Genomic DNA, 19,958 nt, shown 5'->3' with positions numbered 1-19,958 from the left:
TCAGTGTGCCAGATGTTCCTTATGTTTATAAAAAGCAATGAAAATGAAATATCATCCTTGGAACTATGTATAGATCTATTAAAAATTTTTTTTGTAATGTATTTGTTTTATATAGTTTACAGGCTGTGCATTTGGATCAGCTGCCATTTGGCAATATGAATCACTGAAATCCAGGGTCCAGAGTTATTTTGATGGTATAAAAGCTGATTGGTTGGATAGCATAAGACCACAGAAGGAAGGAGACTTCAGAAAGGAGGTAAAGATAAACATGGCATTTTTTTTGTTCTAATTGATCAGTTTTTGAAGTCTGGTTATTTATGAAGTGTTTTTAGTTAATGGCAACATTAGATCAGTAGATGTGAAGTCATTGCAGTTAATATTCTTCTTTAGAGTCAGTTCATTGTAGTAAGTATTAATGTTTCGTATGTCTGGCAACGTTGTATGTAACAGTGTTCCAAGAAGTTTGGCCCTCTACCCACATATCAAGAATCACCACAGATAGTTGTTAAAAATTAATGTTTTGGAGCCTCTTCCAGCTCTACTAAGGGCCACTGTTTTACTTTTAGAGTACATATTAGAATCACAGGGAGTTTTATGCTTGAGGGGTAGAGATACTCTGTGGGTTTTAAAAAGCTTCTCAGTGACATGATGTTTATATATCTCTGATAAATAACCACTGTTGATGTTTTTTCTAACTGTGCTCAGGGGATCAAGATGCAAGAAAAGGGTACAAATATAGAGCTTTTAGAACTTTTCATTATTTCATATGCAAGTTGATGGCCTTCCTTCCACCTAACTGATTTTCTTAAAATGTTGCCTTTTAGATAAAGCATATATTTTATTTCATTTGCCAGTACTTATTGAGCAGAGGCCATAGGCTAATTTGTGGATCCAGGTCCATTTATTTTTCAAGCATCTCCATATTTTTTTATGACACACTGCTCTTCCAGTTTGGAGAGAGTGTTGATATCCTCTTCAGTTTTCTTCTTCCTTGGAACTTCTTATTCCTGGCTAGTGAGAGAGCAGCCTTGGGTTTTCTTTTTTTCTAATGATAGTTGAAGGTTCCTCTAAGTAGGGAGAAGGATTCATTCCTCCTTGTTTCCCCATAGACACAAGAAGCATGAGCCCAACCAGTTCTAGAGAGGCTTTATGTCAGAAGAACAATGGATGTAATATTTGCAGGTAAAACCTGCAATAATGAGCAATGGTTTTTATTCAGTACAGTACGTTTGAGAAGGTAGTAACACTGACCTATTCCACAGTCCTGGATCCCTTGAAAGCTACAGGCTTCTGCACTATAAAGTTTTGATACCCAAATTGTTCCTTGGAATGGTGAAAATGACACGTGCAATATACATAATCTTCACCCAAAGATGGATTTGTTTAAAGTAGTTAAATGATAAGAGATAAAATATAAAATCCATGTTAAAGAAAATTGAAATAACGCATAAATATAACATGGGAAGTGAAAGTCCTGGGAACCCGTGCCCCACTACTACATATGCAGTGAGTAAGGTCTGAGAGTTCACACACATTTAATTGTTGTTGACCTTGAACAACTCAGGGGTTGGAGCGCTGACCCTCCATGCAGTGGCAAATGTGCCTGTAACTTTATAGTTGGGCCTCTATAACAGCGGTCCTACATCTGTGGATTCCACCAACTGCGAATGGTGTAGTATATTGTAGTACATATTTATTGAAAAAAACCTGCATATAGGTACAGTGCAGTTCAAACCCCTGCTGTTCAAGGGTCAACTGAATTACAAAAATGGAATCATTTTTGTGCATGAATCAAATACATGTTGATCTATAACTTTTCTTCTTTACCTTGGGTTTCTTTCTGTATTAGTATACAAAGTCTGGTTCAGTTTCATAGTTAGAACATAGTTTTTTTTTAATTAAAAAACATTAATCATGGAAAATTTCAAAGGTAAAGTAAAAAGTGAAGAGAATAGTATAATGAACCCCTATCATCCAGTGTCAACAATTATTGACACATAGCCAACTTTGTTTTATCTAGTTCCCCTTCTTTCCCTTCCCTCCCCACCACTGATTACTATAAAGCAAATTCTAGGCATATATCATCTATAAAAATTTCAAGGTGTGTCCCTAAAAGATTAGGATTCTGTCTTTTTCTAAACCTCAATCTAGTATTATACCTTAAAAAAAAAAGGCAATTTTAGTAGAAAATATTCTTGGTTAGAATTTTAAAACTAGATTGGGTCTTGGTGAACAATCACTTGATAGTGTGCTAGGTACTTTATGTTATTGATATTCCTCACAGTGGTACTGCTATATATCTGTTACTGTCTCCATTTTATGTATCAGGAAACTGAAGTTTAGAAGTAATTTGAGGTCACAGAGCTAATCAGTGGCTTTGTGTAGAGAATGCAGGCTCTCTGACTATAAAACACCTGTGTTTTCCACTCTATCACATATTTGTTATGTCTGTTGTTCAGTAGAGATTTTTATAGATGAGGACTCTTTCATTTATGCACAAAGCATTTTCTTTCTTGCTTTTCATTTACATAGCCTGAAATTACTTACCATATGGTGATATGCAATTTTTCTTCTGTTTTAGATTAACAAGTGGTGGAATAACCTAAGTGATGGCCAGCGGACTGTGACAGGTTTGTGTTAGCTTACACGTTTTAGCCATTCAAGGGAAGAGAAATCAAACCAAAAGGTACAGTATGTCATAGTCAGTGGCTTTTGTACCATGCTCATCCGTGGTTTAGAAGACAGTTTCTGTACCTTCAGGCTAATGTAATGGTTTGAAAGTAGTGTGGCATAAAGGTATACACGAGGCTCTGGGTCAGTTATTTTCTAATTTTGATCTAGTATGATATTGATCAAATGATCTATCTTTGTTGTAAAATCCTAGCTTGTGAAATAGGTTATGAGTAATTATTACTTTCCCATTAAAGTAACTAAAGGGGACATTGATTAAGTACCTTCTTTATGCAGCATGCTTTATACATATTCTTTCTGTACCTCACAGGGTTGCTTACAGGGTAGTTATCTCCCTTTTTACAGATAAGGAAACTGGCTTTCAGAGAAGGAACTTTTCGAAGGTCACACTGCTAGTAAGTAAGAGCTGAGTTTCAAAACCCAGGTCTGTCTCATCCTAAAGCCGGTTTTCTCTTTTCTATACCATGCTGTTTATAAAATCCTCTTTAAATGTAAGCATAATGTGTATATCACCATGATAATTTGTTTCTTTAAATTTTTATGGAAGACAGATCTGGCTCTTCAAGGTAACACTTGTGCAATATATTATGGACTTAGTTATTTTGAGAAATTTGGGGAAATGGATTTGTAAGTTCTTTAACAGTTGTACAGATAGGGAAAAAAATCTTCCTAGAGAAACAGCAAAATACTGCTTTTCCTTAAATATGGTTAGACTTAATGGTACTCTTAATTTTCTATACCTACTTAAGTGGAGAAAAAAGGTGCTTATGTTTCTTCATTCAGACTATGTCTGGAAGGTTTAATTTTTCTGTCTCCTTGGTGGAACCTGATGCTGTCTTCAAGCTTATGGTTTAGACATTGCTTCCTGCAGGAAGTGCTTTTTTTCTGAACTCATTGCACTTTTTAATCACTTATAACACAATCTGCCTTATATAATTGTACAGGTAACATCTTTGAGGACAATGATGAGATTTTTCATTTTGCTGTAGCACATACCTGGCACACAGTAAAGGCATTCAATTAAAATCTATTGAGTGAATGAATGTCGATGAGATCTTGAATCAAAAGATTGAGATTTTTCAAAGTATATTGCCATACTGTATAATTGATTAGTCAGTGAGGTCTTAATAAATATGATAACTTCAAAAATAGCTCTGTAATAACATGTTTCCATTGGAATTAGTTGGGATTTTTGGTTTGTTTGCTTGTTTTCTGAAAATTAATAGCCTTTCCTTAGGGTAGCAAAGTTTTGATTTCTTTTGATATTTTCAAAGTATCTCACAATTAGTTGAAACTTAGTGTTCTTTGAAGATTGTGAAGATTTTGTCATTTAACATTTGAGGAAACCTGGGACCAGAATTTAAAACCTTTTTCATGCCAGGAAATGGTTTATTCAAAGAAGTTGGTATTTGGAGATAATTAAAAATCAGAATTCTTTCCCTTAGATGACGTTGCAGTGTAACTAGCAGCTTGAGTATAAAGTACTTCGAACCACATAAATGTGAACGGTCATGCTAAAGACCTTAAATACTTATTGTCAGGTTAGCTAAGTGACTTTTAAAGGCTGAGGAAATGCTCTTTGATCTGTTCAGTGTCATCTCAGACTCCTTCAGGAAATAATTATTCTGGTAGCAGTGAATCTAGCCTCACAACACTTGCTGGTGGTGCTTTATAATCAGTTAGCTATGTACTAAAATTTCAATGGTTAATAAACTTGTGCTTTAGTTATATCTTGTCTTTTTTCAGAGGTGCCAGTTCATTCCATTGACCTTGCTTAGCCCCTCGATTGCTTCCTTTAGGCTGATTCTAAGTGAGGTTGGCTCAGCTCCTGGCTTTTATTGAGGATGGGGTGACAGATTCATTCTGTGCCATATGTTCCTTGGATTGTAGCTGTTCTCTGAGTGTTTTTCTTTTTGCATTTTGAAAGAACTTGACAAGTCCTTAGGCCACTGACCTAGAAAGTTTCAAAGCTCTGTGAGACTAGTGTGCTTCTTTGCTCTGTAGTATTCACACCTAGACACTGGCAGCTTGAAAGCTGTAGCAGGTTAAAGATTTCGCAGTTTTACACCAAACATTTCATGTAAGAATTCCTTGCTATCTGACCCTTGCTATTTCTAGCTTTTAGAGATGCCTATGAGGCACTCGTCATAGTTTTAGTTATTTCTGGGGAAAGGATAACAAAACTAATGCTTGAGTGCCAGCTAGGCTTCAAGTACTATGTTAGGTACTTTACAGACACACATAATATTGTTAATCCTTATTATTAATCTTTTTTAAAAATAAATTATTTATTTATTTTTGGCTGCATTAGGTCTTTGTGGCTGCACGTGGGCTTTCTCTAGGTGTGGTGAGCGGGGGCCACTCTTCGTTGCGGTGCATGGGCTTCTCATTGCAGTGGCTTCTCTTTGCTGCAGAGCACAGGCTCTAGGCATGTGGGCTTCAGTAGTTGAATCACGCGGGCTGAGTAGTTGTGGCTCGCGGGCTCTAGAGCGCAGGTTCAGTAGTTGTGGCGCATGGGCTTAGTTGCTCTGCGGCATGTGGGATCTTCCTGGACCAGAGCTGTGTCCCCTGCATTGGCAGGTGGATTCTTAACCACTGTGCCACCAGGGAAGTCCTTAAGAGCCCTGTTACTGGTATCCTCATTGTTCACATGGGGTAAGTGAGGCTCAGAGAGGTTAAATAACTTGTCTGAGATCACACAGCTAGAAAGGCTGGAGATGGGAAACAAACTCCTTAGTTCAAATAATAAGCGTTCTATTACATCCATTCACTTTCTGCTATGGCAAACCACCACTAATTACCTTTCTGATAAACCACACTGCCTTTCCCCATCTCAGATATCTGAGTGCTGATTCATAGACCAAATTGCAGCAAATTGTCCCAAGGCAGCAGGCTGGCATTCAGTGAAGAAAGAGGGACGTTTTTGGCTACTCGGTTTATAGTTTGTCATTGTAAAATGAATAAATGTGCATGGTAACATTAAAATAGAGAATATGTAAAATAAAAAAATAAATCTCTCTCACTGTAGACGTCCAGTTCCACCCCCATGACCATTGCCTTTTTAGCTGCTTGTGTATTCTTCCAAAGCACCTGTTTATATATAGACATTTATATCTGTATCTAACTGTGGTTTAAGCACAAACGGTAGCATGTAATGCATACTCCTCTACACCTTTGTTTTTTTCACTTAGTATTTTAAAGGACATTCCATATTGATACAAGTAGGTCTATTGTATGCTTTTTAAAAGTATTTTATTCAAGTATAATATACATAGAAGAACATACACATGTCAGATGTACAACTAATTTTCACAAACTGAGCACATCCACATAACTAGCACCCAGATCAAGAAATGGAAATTACCAGCACCCCAGGATCATTCTTTTTAATGGCATTGCAGTAGTCCGTGCAAATGAATACTATGGTAACAAGTTTTCTATTAATGAATATTTAGGTTGTCTTTAGTCTTGCTTTCATAGGAGGATGGAAGGTGGATAGTCTCTTTGGATTTCCTCTCGATTTCAGGAAGCTGTGGAACCAGTCCTTAACTTGTTTTGTGGATACTCCCCAGGAGGAGAAATTATAGCCACTGTGTGAGGCCAACAGAATGATGCCAGTGCTTGTAGTCCTGGCTCCCAGGGAACCTGAGGACCGCTTGAACTCAGTTGTTTGGCTGCTGTGGGTGTGTGTGTTTGTCATTGTCTGGACTAGCCAGGTTCATTCAGATAGAGGAGCTGTGGAGGGGTGAGCTGGCCCACCTCAGAAACAGAAGGGATGCTGTACTTAGCTGTTAGACTCCAATTGAGATAGTCTTTTTTTTTTTTTTTCTTTTTTAGGAAAAGAGAGAAAGAGATTGTACCCCCCTTCCTTGGAGGAGGAAAATAGGCTGAAGTTACTAAACCCCCAGTAGTGCTTCCCAAATCAGTGTATCTTTTTTTTTTTTTTAATATCAAGGTATAATTCACATGTACTAAAATTCATCATTTAAAAGCACAGTTGACCCTTGAACAATGCAGAGGTTAGTGTTGCTGACCCTCCACACAGTTGAAAATCTGTGTATAACTTTATAGTCATCACTCTATCCACTGTTATGCATCCGTGGATTCAACCAACGATGGCTCATGTAGTACCATAGTACTTTAAAAAAAATCTTTGTAAGGTGGACCTGTGCAGTTCAAACTCATGTTGTTCAAGGGTTAACTATACAATTCAGTGGTTTTTATTATATTTACAAGGTTGTGCTACTATCACCATCACCTACTCCCAGAACATTTTCATTACCCCAGAAAGAAACCCCATAGCCATTAGCAGTCACTCCCTATTCCCCTACTCCCCTCAGCCCTAGACACCTACTTCCTTTCTCTGTGGATTTGCCTGTTCTGGACACTTCATAAAAATGGAATCACATAAATATGAGCCCTTTTGTGGCTGCTTCTTTCACTCAGTGTAATGTTTTCAGAGTTCATCCATAGTGGCACGTGTCAATACATATTTCTTTTTATGGCTAAATAATATTCCATTATATGGATACATCACATTTTATTCATCTGTTGGTGGACATTTGTTTCTACTTTTTGGCTTAATATTATGATAATGCTGCTATGAACTTTCATATATATGTTTTGTGTGGACATATGTTTTCATTTCTCTTGCTAATATACCTAGAAGTGGAATTGTTGGGTCATATGGTACTCTGTTTAACTTTTTAAAAACTGTGGTAAAAAACACATAAAATGCACCATGTAAACCATTTTTAAGTGTATAGTTTAGTAGAGTTAATTATATTCACATTGTTATGAAACACCTCCAAAACTCTTTTCGTCTTGTAAAACTGAAACTCTATACCCATTATACAACAATTTCCCTTTTTTCCCCTTCCCCAGCTCCTGGTAACTATCATGCCACTTTTTGTTTCTGTAAATTTCGCTACTTTAGATACCTCATATAAGTGGAATCATACAGTACTTGTCTTTTTTGACTGGCTTATCTCACTTAACATAATGTCCTCAAGGGTCATCCATGTTGTAACATGTGACAAGATTTCCTTCCTTTTTTAAGGCTGAATAATTAATTCCTTTGTATACACCACATTTTGTTTATCCTTTCATTCTTCGATGACCATTTGGGTTGCTTCCACCTCTTGGCTATTGTGAGTAGTGCTGCTAGGAACATGGGTGTGCAAATCTCTTTGTGTCCCTGCTTTCAATTCTTTGGATATATACCCAGAAGTAGGATTGCTGAACTATATGGTAGTTCTATTTTTAATTATTTGAGGAAGCTCCATACTGTTTTCCATAGTGTTTGCACCATTTTACAATCCTACAACGGTTCTAATTTCTTTGCATCCTTGTCAGCACTTGATATTTTCTGTTCATGGTTTTTTAAAAAATGGGTGCCATCCTAATGGGTGTGAGGTGACACATTGTGATTTTGATTTGCATTTCTCTAATTAGCTGTGTTGCTCATCTTTTCATATGTTGGTTGGCCATTTGAATATCATCTTTGGATAAATGTTCAAGTTCTTTGCTCACTTTAATCAGGTTGAATTTTGTTGTTGAGTTGTAGGAATTCTTTATATGTTCTAGATATTAACCCTTTATCAGATAGATGACTTGCAAATATGCTCTCCTGTTCTGTAGCTTACCTTTCACTCTGTTGATTGTGTCCTTTGCACAAAAGCTTTTAGGTTTGGTGTCCCATTTGTCTATTTTTGCTCTCTTGGTGTCATAGCCAAGAAATCATTGCCAAATGAAATGTTATGAGGCTTTTCCCCTGTTTTCTTCCAGGAGTTTTAAAGTTTTTGGTCTTACCTTTAGGCCTCTAATTAATTTTTAGTTAATTTTTGTGTAGGGTGTAAGGTAAGAGTCCAAGTTTATTCTTTTGAGTGTGAATATCCATTTCCCTGTTTTCCTTCTGAAGAATGCCAAATTGTTTTCTAAAGTGGCTGCACCATTTTATATTCCCTTAGGCAGTGTATGAGGATTCCATTTGTTATTGCTTGTCTTTTTCTAATATATCATCAACTACAATTTTTTGGGTATTTTTTTATTGTGGTAAAATATACATAACATAAAATCTATCTTTTTAGCCATACCATAAAATGTGCAATTCAGTGGCATTAAGTACATTCACAGTGTTGTGCAACCGTCATCACTGTCCATTTCTAGAACTTTTCAGCATCCCAAACAAACTCTGTACCCATTAAACAATAACTTCCCATTTCCCCTACCCCTTTGGTAACCACCATTCTACTTTCTGTTCTGTGAGTTTGCCTACACTTCATGTAAGTGGAATTACGTGTTTGTTTTTTTGTGTCTGGCTTCTGTTGTTTAGCACACTGTTTTCCAGGTTCATCCACATTTTAGCACATATCAGAATTTCATTCTTTTTTTTTTTTTTTTTTTTTTGCGGTACGTGGGCCTGTCACTGTTGTGGCCTCTCCCGTTGCGGAGCACAGGCTCTGGACGCGCAGGCCCCGTGGCCATGGCTCACGGGCCCAGCTGCACCGCGGCATGTGGGATCTTCCCGGACCGGGGCGTGAACCTGCGTCCCATGCATCGGCAGGCGGACTCTCAACCACTGCGCCACCAGGGAAGCCCAGAATTTCATTCTTTTTTAAGACTGAATAATATTGCATTGTTTTTTCAATTTTTTTTTAAATTGAAGTATAGTTGATTTACAATGTTACGTTAATTTCTGCTATACAGCAAAGTGATTCAGTTATATATATACATTCCTTTTTAAAAATATTCTCCATTATGGTTTATGGTTTATCATAGAATATTGAATATAGTTCTTTGTGCTATACAATAGGACCTTGATGTTTATCCATTCTATATATAAAAGCTCACATCTGCTAATCCCAACCTCCCACTCCATCCCTCCCCCACCTTCCTCCCCCTTGGCAACCACAGGTCTGTTCTCTGTGTCTGTGAGTCTGTTTCTGTTTCATAGATAGGTTCATTTGTGTCATATTTTAGATTCCACCTATAAGTGATATCATATATTTGTCTTTCTCTTTCTAGACTTACTTCACTTAGTATGATAATCTCTAGTTGCATCCATGTTGCTGCAAATGGCATATTTCATTCTTTTTTATGGCTGAGTAGTATTCCATTGTATATATGTGCCACATCTTCTTTATCCATTCATCCATTGATGGACATTCAGGTTGTTTCCATGTCTTGGCTATTGTAAATAGTGCTGCTATGAACATAGGGGGTGCATGTATCTTTTTGAGTTACAGTTTTGTCTGGATATGTGCCCAGGAGTGGGATTGCTGGATCATATGGTAATTCTGTTTTTAGTTTTCTGAGGAACCTCCATACTGTTTTCCACAGTGGCTGCAAAATGTTACATTCCCACGAACAGTATAAAAGGTTGCCTTTTCTCCACACCCTCTCCAGCATTTGTTATTTGTAGACTTTATAATGATGGCCATTCTGACCAGTGTGAGGTGGTACCTCACTGTAGTTTTAGTTTTATGTTTTTTTTAAAACATCTTTATTAGAGTATAATTGTTTTACAATGGTTTGTTAGTTTCTGCTTTATAACAAAGTGAATCAGTTATACGTATACATATGTTCCCATCTCTCTTCCCTCTTGCGTCTCCCTCCCTCCCACCCTCCCTATCCCACCCCTCTAGGTGGTCACAAAGCACCGAGCTGATCTCCCTGTGCTATGTGGCTGCTTCCCACTAGCTATCTATTTTATGTTTGGTAGTGTATATATGTCCATACCACTCTCTCACTTTGTCACAGCTTACCCTCCCCCCTCCCCATATCCTCAAGTCCATTCTCTAGTAGGTCTGTCTCTTTATTCCCGTCTTACCCCTAGGTTCTTCATGACCTTTTTTTTTCCCCTTAGATTCCATATATATGTGTTAGCATATGGTATTTGTTTTTCTCTTTCTGACTTACTTCACTCTGTATGACAGACTCTAGGTCCATCCACCTCACTACAAATAACTCAATTTCGTTTCTTTTTATGGCTGAGTAATATTCCATTGTATATATGTGTCACATCTTCTTTATCCATTCATGTGTTGATGGACACTTAGGTTGCTTCCATGTCCTGGCTATTGTAAATAGAGCTGCAGTGAACATTTTGGTTCATGACTCTTTTTGAATTACGGTTTTCTCAGGGTATATGCCCAGTAGTGGGATTGCTGGGTCGTATGGTAGTTCTATTTTTAGTTTTTTAAGGAGCCTCCATACTGCTCTCCATAGTGGCTGTATCAGTTTACATTCCTACCAGCAGTGCAAGAGGGTTCCCTTTTGTCCACACCCTCTCCAGCATTTATTGTTTGTAGATTTTTTGATGATGGCCATTCTGACCCCTGTGAGATGATATCTCATTGTAGTTTTGATTTGCATTTCTCTAATGATTAATGGTGTTGAGCATTCTTTCATGTGTTCGTTGGCAATCTGTATATCTTCTTTGGAGAAATGTCTATTTAGGTCTTCTGCCCAATTTTGGATTGGGTTGTTTGTTTTTTTGATATTGAGCTGCATGAGCTGCTTGTAAATTTTGGAGATTAATCCTTTGTCAGTTGCTTCATTTGCAAATATCTTCTCCCATTCTGAGGGTTGTCTTTTGGTCTTGTTTTTGGTTTCCTTTGCTGTGCAGAAGCTTTGAAGTTTCATTAGGTCCCATTTGTTTATTTTTGTTTTTATTTCCATTTCTCTAGGAGGTGGGTCCAAAAGGATCTTGCTGTGATTTATGTCACAGAGTGTTCTGCCTATGTTTTCCTCTAAGAGTTTGATAGTTTCTGGCCTTTACATTTAGGTCTTTAATCCATTTTGAGTTTATTTTTGTGTATGGTGTTAGGGAGTGTTCTAATTTCATACTTTTACATGTAGCTGTCCAGTTTTCCCAGCACCACTTATTGAACAGGCTGTCTTTTCTCCACTGTATATTTTTGCCTCCTTTATCAAAGATAAGGTGACCATATGTGCGTGGGTTTATCTCTGGGGTTTCTATCCTGTTCCATTGATCTATATTTCTGTTTTTGTGCCAGTACCATACTGTCTTGATTACTGTAGCTTTGTAGTATAGTCTGAAGTCAGGGAGCCTGATTCCTCCAGCTACATTTTTCGTTCTCAAGGTTGCTTTGGCTATTCGGGGCCTTTTGTGTTTCCATACAAATTGTGAATGTTTTTGTTCTAGTTCTGTGAAAAATGCCAGTGGTAATTTGGTAGAGATTGCATTGAATCTGTAGATTGCTTTGGGTAGTAGAGTCATTTCCACAGTGTTGATTCTTCCAATCCAAGAACATGGTATATCTCTCCATCTATTTGTATCATCTTTAATTTCTTTCGTCAGTGTCTTATAATTTTCTGCATACAGGTCTTTTGTCTCCTTAGGTAGGTTTATTCCTAGATATTTTATTCTTTTTGTTGCAACAGTAAATGGGAGTGATTTCTTAATTTCACTTTCAGATTTTTCATCATTAGTGTATAGGAATGCTAGAGATTTCTGTGCATTAATTTTGTATCCTGCTACTTTACCAAATTCATTGATTAGTAGTTTTCTGGTAGCATCTTTAGGATTCTCTATGTATAGTATCATGTCATCTGCAAACAGTGACAGCTTTACTTCTTCTTTTACGATTTGGATTCCTTTTATTTCTTTCTCTTCTCTGATTGCTGTGGCTAAAACTTCCAAAACTATGTTGAATAATAGTGGTGAGAGTGTGCAGCCTTGTCTTGTTCCTGATCTTAGTGGAAATGGTTTCAGTTTTTCACCACTGAGAATGATGTTAGCTGTGGGTTTGTCATATATGGCCTTTATTATGCCTACTTTCTGCAGGGTTTTTATCATAAATGGGTGTTGAATTTTGTCGAAATTTTCTCTGCATCTGTTGAGATGATCTATGGTTTTTCTCCTTCAGTTTGTTAATATGGTGTATCACATTGATTGATTTGCGTATATTGAAGAATCCTTGCATTCCTGGAATAAACCCCACTTGATCATGGTGTATGATCCTTTTAATGTGCTGCTGGAATCTGTTTGCTTGTATTTTGTTGAGGATTTTTGCATCTATGTTCATCAGTGATATTGGCCTGTAGTTTTCTTTCTTTGTGACATCTTTGTCTGGTTTTGGTATCAAGGTGATGGTGGCCTCGTAGAATGAGTTTGGGAGTGTTCCTCCCTCTGCTATATTTTGGAAGAGTTTGAGAAGGATGGGTGTTAGCTCTTCTCTAAATGTTTGATAGAATTCGCCTGTGAAGCCATCTGGTCCTGGGCTTTTGTTTGTTGGAAGATTTTTCATCACACTTTCAATTTCAGTGCTTGTGATTGGTCTGTTCATATTTTCTGTTTCTTCCTGGTTCAGTCTAGGAAGGTTATGCATTTCTAAGAATTTGTCCATTTCTTCCAGGTTGTCCATTTTATTGGCATAGAGTTGCTTGTAGTAATCTCTCATGATCTTTTGTATTTCTGCAGTGTCAGTTGTTACTTCTCCTTTTTCATTTCTAATTCTACTGATTTTGAGTCTTCTCCCTTTTTTTCTTGATGAGTCTGGCTAATGGTTTATCAATTTTGTTTATCTTCTCAAAGAACCAGCTTTTAGTTTTACTGATCTTTGCTATCATTTCCTTCATTCCTTTTTCATTTATTTCTGATCTGATCTTTATGATTTCTTTCCTTCTGCTAACTTTGTGGGGTTTTTTGTTCTTCTTTCTCTAATTGCTTTTGGTGTAAGCTTAGGTTGTTTATTTGAGATGTTTCTTGTTTCTTGAGGTAGGATTGTATTGCTATAAACCTGCCTGTTAGAACTGCTTTTGCTGCATCCCATAGGTTTTGGGTCATCGTGTTTTCATTGTCATTTGTTTCTAGGTATTTTTTGATTTCCTCTTTGATTTCTTCAGTGATCTCTTGGTTGTTAAGTAGTGTATTGTTTACCCTCCATGTTTTGTATTTTTTATAGATTTTTTTTCCTGTAATTGATATCTAGTCTCATAGTGTTGTGGTCAGAAAAGATACCTGATATGATTTCAATTTTCTTAAATTTACCAGGGCTTGATTTGTGACCTAAGATATGATCTATCCTGGAGAGTATTCCATGAGCACTTGAGAAGAATGTGTATTCTGTTGTTTTTGGATGGAATGTCCTATAAATATCAATTAAGTCCGTCTTGTTTAATGTATCATTTAAAGCTTGTGTTTCCTTATTTATTTTCATTTTGGATGATCTGTCCATTGATGAAAGTCGGGTGTTAAAGTCCCCTACTATGATAGTGTTACTGTTGATTTCTCCTTTTATGGCTGTTAGTATTTGCCTTATGTATTGAGGTGCTCCTATGTTGGGTGCATAAATATTTATAATTGTTATATCATCTTCTTGGATTGATCCCTTGATCATTATGTAAGGTCCTTCTTTGTCTCTCGTAATAGTCTTTATTTTAAAGTCAATTTTGTCTGATATGAGAATTGCTACTCCAGCTTTCTTTTGATTTCCATTTGCATGGAATATCTTTTTCCATCCCCTCACTTTCAGTCTGTATGTGTCCCTAGGTCTGAAGTGGGTCTCTTGTAGACAGCATATATATGGGTCTTGTTTTTGTATCCATTCAGCCAGTCTGTTCTTTTGGTTGGAGCATTTAATCCATTCACGTTTAAGGTAATTATTGATATGTGTGTTCCTATTCCCATTTTCTTAATTGTTTTGGGTTTGTTATTGTAGGTCTTTTCCTTCTCTTGTGTTTCCTGCCTAGAGAAGTTCCTTTAGCATTTGTTGTAAAGCTGGTTTGGTGGTGCTGAATTCTCTTAACTTTTGCTTGTGTGTAAAGGTTTTAATTTCTCCATCAAATCTGAATGAGATCCTTGCTGGGTAGAGTAATCTTGGTTGTAGGTTTCTCTCCTTCATCACTTTAAATATGTCCTGCCACTCCCTTCTGGCTTGCAGAGTTTCTGCTGAAAGATCAGTTGTTAACCTTATGGGGATTCCCTTGTGTATTATTTTTTGTTTTTCCCTTGCTGCTTTTAATATTTTTTCTTTGTATTTAATTTTTGATAGTTTGATTAGTATGTGTCTTGGTGTGTTTCTGCTTGGATTTATCCTGTATGGGACTCTCTGTGCTTCCTGGACTTGATTAACTATTTCCTTTCGCATATTAGGGAAGTTTTCACCTATAATCTCTTCAAATATATTCTCAGTCCCTTTCTCTTTCTCTTCTTCTGGGACCCCTATAATTTGAATTTTGGTGCGTTTAATGTTGTCCCAGAGGTCCCTGAGACAGTCCTCAGTTCTTTTCATTCTTTTTCTTTATTCTGCTCTGCAGTAGTTATTTCCACTATTTTATCTTCCAGGTCACTTATCTGTTGTTCTGCCTCAGTTATTCTGCTGTTGATTCCTTCTAGAGTATTTTTAATGTCAGTTATTGTGTTTTTCATCATTGTTTGTTTACTTTTTAGTTTGTCTGGGTCCTTGTTAAACATTTCTTGTATTTATTCTATTGCCAAGATTTTGGATCATCTTTACTATCATTATTCTGAATTCCTTCTCAGGTAGACTGCCTGTTTCCTCTTCATTTGTTAGGTCTGTTGGGTTTTTACTTTGCTCCTTCATCTGCTGTGTGTTTTTCTGTCTTCTCATTTTGCTTAACTTACTGTGTTTGAGGTCTCCTTTTCGCAGGCTGCAGGTTCGTGGTTCCTGTTGTTTTTGGCGTCTGTCGCCAGTGGCTAAGGTTGGTTCCACGGGTTGTGTAGGCTTCCTGGTGGAGGGGACTAGTGCCTGTGTTCTGGTGGATGAGGCTGGATCTTGTCTTTCTGGTGGGCAGGTCCACGTCTGGTGGTGTGTTTTGGGGTGTCTGTGGCCTTATTATGATTTTAGGCAGCCTCTCTGCTAATGGATGGGGTTGTGTTCCTGTCTTGCTAGTTGTTTGGCATAGCGTGTCCAGCACGGTAGCTTGCTGGTCGTTGAGTGAAGCTGGGTCTTGGCGTTGAGATGGAAATCTTTGGGAGATTTTCGCCGTTTGATACTTATGTGGAGCTGGGAGGTCTCTTGTGGACCAGTGTCCTGAAGTTGGCTCTCCCACCTCAGAGGCACAGTACTGACTCCTGGCTGGAGCACCAAGAGCCTTTCATCCACACAGCTCAGAATAAAAGGGAGAAAAAATAGAAAGAAAGAAGATAAAATAAAATAAAGTTATTAAAATAAAAAATAATTATTAAGAAAAAAATTTTAAAAAGTTAAAAAAAAGGACGGAAAGAACCCTAGGACAAATGTTAAAAGCAAAACTATACAGACAGAATCACACACAGAAGCATACACCTACACACTCACAAAAAGAGAAAAGGGGGAGAAATAATATATCTTCGGCTCCCGAAGTCCACCTCCTCAATTTCGGATGATCCGTTGTTTGTTCAGGTATTCCACAGAAGCAGGGTACATCACGTTGATTGTGGAGATTTAATTCACTGCTCCTGAGGCTGCTGGGAGAAATTCCCTTACTCTTCCTTGTTCGCACAGCTCCCGGGTTCAGGTTTGGACTTGGCCCTGGCTCTGTGTGTAGGTCACCTGAGGGCGTCTATTCTTAGTTCAGACAGGACGGGGTTAAAGGAGCAGCTGATTTGGGGGCTCTGGCTCACTCAGGCCCGGGGGAGGGAGGGGTACAGATGCAGGGAGAGCCTGCGGCGGCAGAGGCCAGCGTGACGTTGCAACAGTGTGAGGCGTTCCATGCGGTCTCCCGGGGAGGTTGTCCCTGGATCATGGGACCCTGGCAGTGGCAGGCTGCACAGGCTCCCGGGAGCGGAGGTGTGGAGAGTGACCTGTGCTTGCAACAGGCTTCTTGGTGGCGGCAGCAGCAACCTTAGCGTCCCATGCCCATCTCTGGGGTCCGTGCTGTTAGCTGCGGCTCGCGCCCGTCTGGAGCTCCTTTAAGCGGCGCTTTTAATCCCCTCTCCTCGTGCACCAGGAAACAAAGAGGGAAGAAAAAGTCTCTTGTCTCTTCAGGAGGTCCAGACTTTTTCCCGGATTCCCTCCCGGCTAGCCGTGGCGCACTGGACCCCTTCAGGCTGTGTTCACGCAGCCAACCCCAGTCCTCTCCCTGGGATCCGACCTGTGAAGCCCAAGCCTCAGCTCCCAGCCCCATGCCCGCCCCATTGGGTGAGCAGACAAGCCTCTCGGGCTGGTGAGTGCTGGTCGGCACCGATCCTGTGCGGGAATCTCTCCACTGTGCCTTCTGCACCCCTGTGGCTGTGCTCTCCTCCATGGCTCCGAAGCTTCCCCCTCCGCCACCCGCAGTCTCCGCCCGTGAAGGGGCTTCCTAGTGTGTGGAAACCTTTCCTCCTTTACAGCTCCCTCCCAGTGGTGCAGGTCCCATCCCTATTCTTTTGTCTCTGTTTTTTTTTTTTTTTTTTCTTTTGCCCTACCCAGGTACGTGGGGAGTTTCTTGCCTTTTGGGAGGTCTGAGGTCTTCTGCCAGCGTTTAGTAGGTGTTGTATAGGAGCTGTTCTACATGTAGATGTATTTCTGATGTATTTGTGGAGAGGAGGGTGATCTCCATGTCTTACTCTTCTGCCATCTTGAAGCTCCCGGTGTAGTTTTAGTTTTGATTTGTGTTTCTCTAATAATTAGCGATGTTGAGCATCCTTTCATGTGTCTGTCGGCCACCTGTATGTCTTCTTTGGAGAGATGTCTATTTAGGTCTTCTGCTTTTTTTTTTTTTTTTTTTTTTGGCCCTGCCATGTGGGCTGCGGGATCTTAGTTCCCTGATCAGCGATTAAACCCTGGCCCTCAGCAGTGAAAGCACCGCATCCTAACCACTGGACCATCAAGGAAGTCCCTGGGTTGTTTTCTTTTTTGTTGTTGAGTTGTATGAACTGTTTGTATATTTTGAAAGTTAAGCTCTTGTCAGTTGCATTGTTTTCACATGTTTTCTCCCATTCTGTAGGTTGTCTTTTTGTTTTGTTCATGGTTTCCTTTGCTGTGCAAAAGCTTGTAAGTTTGATTAGGTCTTATTTGTTTATTTTTGTTTTTATTTCTATTGCCTTGGGAGACTGACCTGAGAAAACATTGGTATGATTTATGTCAGAATGTTTTGCCTGTGATCTCTTCTAGGAGTTTTATGGTGTCATGTCTTACATTGAAGCCTTTAACCATTTTGAGTTTATTTTTGTGTGTGGTGAGAGTGTTCTGACTTCATCGGTTTACACACAGCTGTCCTACTTTCCCAGCACCACTTGTTGAAGAGACTGTCTTTTTGCCTTTGTATTAAGGCAGAATAATATTGCATTGTATGTATACACTGCATTTAGTTTATCTAGTCATCTGTTGATGGGCATTTGGTTTGTTACACCTTTTGGCTCGTGAATAATGCTGCTAAGAACATTCACTGTAAGTCTGTTTTTCTGTTTTAAGTCCCTGCTTTCAATTCTCTAGAGTATATATTTAGAAATGGAATAGCTGCATCATGTGATAATTCTGTGTTTAACTTTTTGAGAAACTGTTGAATTGTTTTTCACAGTAGTTGCACCATTTTACATTCCCACCAGCAATGTATCAACACAGGAGTTCCAGTTTCATCATATCTTGCTAATACTTGTTATTTTCCTTTTTTTCTTTTTTTTAACAATAGCCATCCTAATGTGTGGCAAGTGGTATCTCATGGTTTTGACTGCGTTTCCCTAATGACTAGTAATGCTGAACATCTTTTCATGTGCTATTGTCCATTTATTCTTTGGAGAAATGTCTGCTTAAATCTTTTGTCCGTTTATTTTCTTTTATTTTTTTGGCTGTGCCACATGTCAAGTGGGATCTTAGTTCCCTGACCAGGGGTCGAACCCACGCCCCCTGCAGTGGAAGCGCAGAGTCCTAACCACTGGACCACCAGGGAAGTCCCACTTTGTCCATTTTTTGAGTTGTCTTTTTGTTGAGTTGTAAGAGTTCTTTATATATTCTGGATACTAGGCCTTTATTAGATATATGATTTGCAAATATTTTTTCCTATTCTGTGGGCTGTCATCACTTTAATAGTGTTCTTTGCAGCATGAACTTTTTAATGAAATCCATTTTATCCATTTTTTATTTTATTGTGCTTTAAGTGTTATATCAAGGAAACTGGGGCCTAATCCATGGTCACAAAAATTTACACCTATGTTTTCATCTAAGAGTTTTATAGTTTTAGCTTTTATATTTAGGTCTTTGATTCATTTTGAATTAACGTTTGTATTCAGTTTGAGGAAGGTGTCCATATTCATTCTTTTGCTGGTGGATATCTACTTACTCTGGCACCATTTGTTAAAAAGACTATTCTTTTCCCATTGAATTGTCTTGGGACCACAGTAAAAAAAAAACAAAACAAAAAAAACCAGTTGACATAGATGTATGGATGTACTTCTGAACTCTCAATTCTATTCCATTGGTCTATATGTGTATCCTTATGACATACTGTCTTGGTTACTGTAGCTTTGTACTTTAAGTTTTTAAACTGGGAATTGTGAGTCTTCCAACTTTGTTAATATGGAGTATTACATTGATTATTATATGTTGAACCAATTTTGCCTTTCTGAATAAATTCCACTTGGTCATTGTTTATAATTTCTTATATTCTGCTGGATTTGATTTGGTAGTATTTTCTTGAGGATTTTCCATCTGTGTTCATAATGGATATTGGTAGTTTTCTTGTGATGTCTTTGTCTGGTTTTGATGTCAAGGTAATACTGGCTGCATAGTATGAGTTGAGAAATGTTTCTTTCTCTTCTGTTTTTTGGAAGAGTTTGAAAAGAATTGATGTTGATTCTCCTTTATGTTTGCTGTAATTCATCAGTTGTAGTAAGTTGAATAGTGTTCCCCAGAATTCATGTCCACCCAGAAACTCAGAGTGTTATTTGAAATAAGGTAACCCAGAAACTCAGTGTTATCTTAATTGAAATAGTGAGATCATACTAGATTAAGGTAGGCCCTAAATCCAATGATTTGTGTCCTTATAACAAGAGAATAGGACAAAAAGGCACATGCTGAGAAGGAGGCCCTGTGAAGAGATGGGGGCAGAGACTGGAGTGATGCTGCTATAAGCCAAGCAATGCCAAGAGCTACCAGAATCTAGGAAGAAGGAAGGAAGGAGTCTTCCCTAGAGTCTTCATAAGGAAGCATGATGCAGCTGACAATTTGATTTCAAATTTCTACCCTCCAGAACTAAGAGAATACATTTCTGTTCTTTTAAGCCACCAAGTTTGTGGTAATTTATTATAGCAGCTCTAGGGAAGTAATATACTGGTAAAGCCATCTGGTCTTGGGCTTTTCTTTATGGGAAGTTTTTTG

The 19,958-nt window shown here is 38.3% G+C and overlaps 1 protein-coding gene across 2 annotated transcripts in view; it reads left to right on the top strand.

Moving 5' to 3' along the window:
- The window catches only part of PARL (presenilin associated rhomboid like), a 56,462-nt gene that overhangs the window by 10,147 nt on the left and 26,357 nt on the right, over positions 1-19,958 (top strand). For both annotated transcript variants that reach the window (XM_060100079.1, XM_060100080.1), the window contains exons 3-4: positions 116-256; positions 2,582-2,630. In XM_060100079.1, the coding sequence (XP_059956062.1) occupies positions 116-256; positions 2,582-2,630 (190 nt within the window). The remainder of the gene's footprint in view (positions 1-115; positions 257-2,581; positions 2,631-19,958) is intronic.

This window comes from Mesoplodon densirostris, chromosome 5, assembly GCF_025265405.1.
Source record: "Mesoplodon densirostris isolate mMesDen1 chromosome 5, mMesDen1 primary haplotype, whole genome shotgun sequence".
Taxonomy (NCBI): Eukaryota; Metazoa; Chordata; class Mammalia; order Artiodactyla; family Ziphiidae; genus Mesoplodon; species Mesoplodon densirostris.
This window is presented reverse-complemented; position numbering and strand designations above follow the sequence as displayed.